Here is a 6,585-nt window from a genome sequence, read left to right on the forward strand (position 1 = left end):
TTAGGGACAGGGTTTAGTGGTGGGATGGCAGGGTTAGGTTAACGGTTGGACTTGATGATCTTAAAGGTCTTTTCCAACCTAAACGATTCTGTGATTCTATGCCCAGCCTAAGTTGTTCATGCCTTTTTGATGGAAATCTAAAAGGAACTGCAAAGCCTCACTTGAACTGTAAAGTACAACTTGGTGCCCTTGAGCAGAACTGGATCCAGCTGTTCACCTTCCTTGACTGAATGGGGATGTAGTGAAGCGCAAGAGCAGCAGTGTAAAGCCTACCTGGCAGTGGCAAGAGAGGAAAGGGGTGGCCTTACACCTGAAGTGAAGGCCATTGCTAAGGGAAGTCAGCTCAGTTCCATATGGTGTATCTGCTTTGGGGATCAAGGGGAGCAGCTTGCATTAAGAGAGGATAGAGAGTCAGCACAGGTGGGCTCTGGACCAAACTTATTCCCTCTTGCGAAGTCAGCTACGTCCATCAAAATGACAGGCAGAGTTCTCTTACTCATGATACTAAAATGAAGTCAAGCTTTCCTAGATAGCAGGAAACTAGCTGTCCCGGGAGGGACTTCCCTGTGTAGCCAAGAGCCAGACACCCAGCTGAGGACCTCCTGCCCCTGAAGGAGTACCAGAGATTGAACAAGGCACTTGTATGTGTGTGCGAAGAGCTCAGATGGCAAAGTCAATAGTCGGGAACAGCTATAATTGACTTTCTCTTCCTTTCAGATTTTATGCGCGTGATTCTGGCCTCCTGAAGTTTGAGATCCAGGCGGGACTCCTGGGGCGACCCATCAATCACACCGTGCGACGTCTGGTTGCGTTCACCTTCCACCCCTTTGAGCCCTTTGCCATCTCGGTGCAGCGCACTAATGCAGAGTACGTGGTTAACTTCCACATGAGGCACAGCTGCACGTAGCACGACACGTAGCCGGGGCGGCTGCTCTCCTTGGGTCTGGGCCTGTGCCACAGACGCACCAAAGCCAGACGCTTGCACCTTCTAGGAAACCAAACCATCACTCATGTCAAGAAACCTGACCTGGGAGCTCCTACCAGCCAGCATCTCGCAAGGCCTTCAGCTGTGGAAAGCTGATGGGCTGAAGTTAGACCTGTGAATGTTTCTTCTGACCCTGTACTGCGGAGGTCCCTGCTGCATTAAGCGCTGCTGTCGTTCCCTATTCCTGTTGATGAACAAAATGTATCTGAGGTTGCTTTCCTGGTTTCCCAGAGGCATGTCCAGTTTTTCTTCTGTTGTAGGTCTTAGGATGGCAAAGATGGAGCTTGGCAACACATTTGTGGAGTGCTTCCTTGTGCACTCTTCTACCCTGTCGACACAAAGAGCCTGTTGTAGAGGCGATGGACGGAAGCCATGGGCAGGACTTGAAATACAGCTACCTGTGTTTGTATCTTCAGTATTATTAGGGAAATGAAATCCTGTTCTCATCCACACAATCTACTCACGTGATTTTAGTATGCCAGAGGTCAGGAAAAAAAGGTGTGAGAAATCACTGCAATTGAGAGACATGAGGTGTGTTCCTGATTCTTACACAAGTCACTTAATCTTTGTGCCTTAGTATCTGTAAAAGCTCCTAAGGGAAAGGTGGTGTGTTAATACCAGAAAGCCAGGGCAGTTTGCTGTGTCTCTAACGCACAAGGAGGTGGGCACAGAAGGAAGATGGGTTGCTGGGAAGGGTGTGGGGAGCAACAGCAGCTCCTTGCTCATGTCGGAAGGTCTTTTCTGCAGCATGGGGGTGAATCCTCGTGTTCATCTGCAGGTACTGCTGCTGAGGGGAAGGGAGACCCAGCTGCTGGCACCCTCCTGCGAGTTGGGAGTACGAGAGTAGAGAATGAGTAGCATTTGGGTTTCCCCAGAAAGGAGGGAGGAGACCTGAATTAATGTGCATTGCTGCAGGTTTGCAGTTAGGAGGTGAGCTTGTTGACTTAGGTTGCTTACCTATCCCTGTTTGATATGCTGTTCTCTGTGAGAACCCAATTTGCTGTCCCTGGGCGTCAAAGCACAGCTGGCTGGTGCGTCAGTGCTGACCGGACCACTGCGGTGTTTATGCTGCCAATAAAATAAGCTCCTGGATGTAGTATTACCTGCCACTGCGAGCTGGTGAGGATGCTGGCCTGCTCTTCTCTCTTAAAAATGGAGGTTTTGGTTGTAGGCCAATATTTGGGGTTTTCTGCACACAGGCTGGTTTATGACTGTGTGCTGCCAGGCAGTGCAACCATCCCAGCATTACGAAGTGCTCCGTCGGAAGCTGGAGCCTGCTGTTGTCCCGTTCCCATGGGAGGTACAGAGGGGACCTTAGAAAATTGGTGCTTAGACATGGGAGACCCTCTATTTTAAAGGACCCTGTGAGTGTCTTGTTTGGACCAAAATGAGCCGTGGGTGATGTGTTGTGGCCACATGCCTGTGAAGAGCAGTGTTGAAGTCATGCATTCATTTTGCATGGTAATGCATAGGAAAATAACCGTGTGGGTTGTTGGTGCCAGCTTATAGCATGAATAATGGACCTCATAATGGCGGGTGCCCTGGGGTCCTTGAATCAGCCTTTACTCTCTGTGTCGTGGTACTTCTCTCCTCTCCTGGCCTTGCTAAACATATTTCTAGGGTCAGACATTGTATTTCACCACTCTTTTCCTGGTGTTTGCACTGTTGGTTTCTCAGGTCTGTCAGGAGCGACTTCAGGTCAGAAGACTGCTAATAGAGGAGGTGTCAGGCAACGCATGCTTTAGCTCTGGGTTCCTCTCTGTCTAATAACACTATTTGTCAAGGTTTTAGGTTTGTATCCTGTGATCCATTCCTCAAACATTCAGTTAAAGCTCCAAGTGGAGAATCATTTGCACACTGTAGATCATGGATTTACCTCCTTCTGCACCACTCACATTTGTTCACACTTCTAGCATGAGACTTATCTTTTTTTTCTTTTCCAAAGCTCTCAGCAGCTCCATCCAAGACTGGGTTTACTCCTTGGCATCCCAGCCTGGGAGGTCAGTGCTTACTAAAATAGCTGTCAGACCTCCATGTAGATTTTTTTTTTTTTTTCCTTCTGGTGGCAAAAATATAAACCATTTCAGCATTTCTGCAGTCAGAGCTTTTGCCAGATTCAGGCTGTCCTGTGTGAAGCAGAGAGCATGGCACAGGTTGTTGGACTTGGGGCTGAGAGACCAGAGATCTGTTCTTAGCTCTGCTATTAAATTGTTCTGTGGCTGGGGGCAAATCTCTTCCTGTTCCAGCTGGTGTTTTCTTCTCCATAAATGAGGCCAAAATGATATTTTCAGCTTTTGTAAACCACTTTGAGATTCATGGATAAAAAGTGCTGGATAAGTGCTAAGTATTTTCTTATTATGTTTGCAGACAAACTGATTGATCATTCTGGGTACTAATTGCCTTGGAGTAGCATAGCAGATTCTCTGGTCTTGGCTGCTGCATTTTATATCTACAACAGAGTTAATTTTATTACAGAAATGTATTGAAAGAAAACTCTCACGTGCTTGAAATTTTGATTATTTAAGAAACAAAAAATGTGTGTGTGTGGCGGGGAGGGTGGGAGGAAAGGGGAGATATTTTCTACCTGATATTTTTCCTAGGCTAGGATGAAGATTTGTTAGCAACACAAAAGTGGAATAAAGAGAATTTGCTTAAAGAACCTGATATATTGTCTTTTTCTTTCAAAAATCTTAATGGTGCGGATGGGAATCCCTTTGCTCAGAAGAGACGGCAGGGGTGTGCCTTGGACTACACAGGCATATCGCATATGAGTTTGCTGCCTCTTCCTGACACTTGGAATACCTGTGTGCTTAAGGATGTTCCTACCTGAGGCATTTCTGTAGTTACTGCAGATTTGTCAGATTCTTGTCCACATGAGCTAATACCAGGGAAGGAATTCTTGGCCTTCAGTTATGTTTTCACCTTTGTGTATTATTACTAGCCCAACTTGTATTCAGAGACTCTTCCTTTATTCCATTTATAGCATTTGTCTAACCTTCTGGCCATTTCCTTCTGACGCTCCGTGATGGAGAGATGGAAGTTGAGTGACACACCTTGCTTGGCAGAAGAGCCATCTCCTACCCACTGCTTTTAGGGTGGGCTGAGGCGCTCGGATTTTTGGCTGCCTGCTGCTCCCAGCTGTGATGCAGCTTTGCAGAACATTGTGGCTGAGAACGTGCGGACGGGACCTTCCCAAGTCTGGGATCCCCTTGTAATCCACTGCTGCTCTGTAACAACCTAGCAGCATCCCTGTTTGTGTTAGTTCCTCTAAGCACCCGCATCTTGGATGTGAAAGCCACTTTCCTTTGAAACCTTGCTCCATTTTCATGTGTGCAGTTCTCTGATGCTTTCCTTTGGAGACCTTGAGCCTGTTAGAAAGCTCTTGAGCCCGTGGCTTTTCAGATAGGCACTAAGTGACAAGGAGATGCTTGACTTGGAAACCATGTTTGACTGGCAGCAGAATCCCATCTTTATTACTTCTTGTGCTGCCTTTGCTTTTAAAAAAAAAATAGTAGAAGCTTGCAATATTTCTTATATAAACTGCATTAGACGGAAAGCCACAGAAATCCCATTAGAATCAAACCTATGTATCCATTAATGGTGTGTCCCTACTAAAGACTCCTTTCAGCTAACCTTCCAGCACTGAGTGGCTGGCCCTGATTCAGCTCCCTGGTGTGCTCAACGTGCCTACAGGACCTTCCTCCTGCTCAGGTGCTGGTGTCTGTTATGCTTCCCCTGGTCCTTTTTGACCCAGCTAGAAGAATTGGATTTCTGATTGTTTGTGTCCTCTGTTTTGCTGCTTTTCTGCCAGCTTTTCCTGCAGGATCACCCAGGGCTGTGGGCAGAGAGATGGTAAAGGCTGGGTGGCAATGGGATGGGGCCCTCCAGCAGCTTTTATCCTTGTGTGGACTGTTAGCAGACAGGTGCATGCTGCAGAGCAGATAGACGGCCCTGTGGGCAAGCAACGGGACAGGATTTTGTGGGTTTGCTTTTGCCTTGCTTTCCGAGTTTCAGAGCCCAGGATGTGCTTGAATCCTTGTGCTTCCCTGTCTTGTTATGTGGTTGTAAAAGCTTTTCTGGCCAGATACTCCTCAGGAGGAGGGAATGGTGAAAGGGCTTTTATTTTTTTCTTTTTTTTTTTTTCTTTTTTTCCTTGCTCCAGGGCTGCGGAGGACGTGGGCTGAGCTGTGCAAAGTCAGTCATTGTAGCAGTAACAGCCTGGCACTACCTGCCCACCAGGCTGACTGCTCATCAGGCAGCAGCGTCCCCTGCTAGAGCTGTTTGCTGGCTGAGGTCTGATTTGCCTTTGTTTGTCTTGGGGAAGAGCTGTACTTACTGCGTAAGGAAATGAGTTCTCAGAAAAATACTGATGTGGGAAAAACCCTGATTTGCACATTCTTTTCCTGATGTTTTGACATAAAAATACCACACCAGTTTTAGAGTAGCAATCTGGAAACCAGTAATTCGTGGGCGACTACTGTGGTCCTGCATGCGAGGGGAACTGAAAAGGGGCACTGTGCCCCTAGCCGCAGCCACTTAGGGTTGTGCTGCAGCATCTGGGTAATGTGTTTGCCCTCGCTTGGGTAACAAGGAGTGGATGACATCATATGAGCCCACAGGCTTTGCTGCATTTGTGCAGAGGTAATTTTTTACCGTGTCTCTTGTTTCTTCCCTCCCAGAAATCAAATCCTTTTGTAGGGCACCTTCTAGCTGTTGCAGTTTGCTAGCGGGGCGATTGCTGTCGGTTCTCGGTTTTGCGAGGGTGACAAGTGCACCTGAAAATTTGAGGATGGTTTTAGAGGAGCGTGGCAGGGAGGTGCCCGGTGGGTGCCCAGGGCCCTTGGCAGGCCAGAGGGAGGAGGACTGCAGGGAGAGGTGCCTCCCAGGGGAGCTTTGCTAGAGGAGGAGCAGCACAGCACTTGGCCACTGTGGAAGAAAATCCTGTAGACACTGCAACAAGGCAGTGGGAAGTCATGGGTAACGCTACAAAGCCCCCAGCATTTCCTGCATTCTGCTTTGTCCAGATATGAACTGCAGCCTTTGGAGGAGTTTATTTTCCGTGGGTGATGTAACTAGTTTGCATTCAGCCTTTTTAAAGCCAGGAACATGCTACTTTTATGCTCTGTGGCTCTTTTTTTCTCCTCAATAGCTTCATGACGTGCCGAATGTGGGCCAGAGCAGCCCTGGCTTTGCTTGGAGGATTCCCTGAGCCCCTGCTCTTGGCAGTGCACCATCCCCCTCTGAAAGCTGCTCTCGCACAGGTTTGTCGTCTCATCTGCCAGTGTCCTGCCTCCACGCAGTCGCGTTGTGACAGCCTCGGGTAGGGAGGCAGAGCAACACAAGCGAGAGATGGGTGCCCCAGCACCCTGCCTCCATCCCGGTGCCTGATCAGCTGGATGGACGCTTCTGCTTGCATGGAATGGGGCTGGTGAGGATGTGCTGGCTGTTTTGGGATCCAAGCCCGGGTCTGAGCCCTGCCAGAGGACAGCCCAGCCCTGGGGGGTGCTGGGGCCAGGGGATGCGTAGGACCGGTTTTGTGAGAGGGCCTGGGGGTGTGAGTGCCAGGCAGGTGGCAGGGAAGCCCTGCCAGAGCCAGCAGG

General features: G+C 48.8%; 1 protein-coding gene across 2 annotated transcripts in view; it reads left to right on the plus strand.

Annotated features, from left to right (window-relative positions):
• The window catches only part of DET1 (DET1 partner of COP1 E3 ubiquitin ligase), a 13,367-nt gene extending 9,845 nt beyond the window's left edge, over positions 1-3,522 (plus strand). For both annotated transcript variants that reach the window (XM_035891469.1, XM_009635876.2), the window contains one exon: positions 718-3,522. In XM_035891469.1, coding sequence (XP_035747362.1) covers positions 718-907 — 190 coding nt within the window. In that variant the 3' untranslated portion in view covers positions 908-3,522. The remainder of the gene's footprint in view (positions 1-717) is intronic.
• The last annotated feature ends 3,063 nt before the right edge of the window (positions 3,523-6,585 follow it).

Source organism: Egretta garzetta, unplaced genomic scaffold (genome assembly GCF_000687185.1).
Source record: "Egretta garzetta isolate BGI_Z169 unplaced genomic scaffold, ASM68718v1 scaffold203, whole genome shotgun sequence".
Classification (NCBI taxonomy): Eukaryota; Metazoa; Chordata; class Aves; order Pelecaniformes; family Ardeidae; genus Egretta; species Egretta garzetta.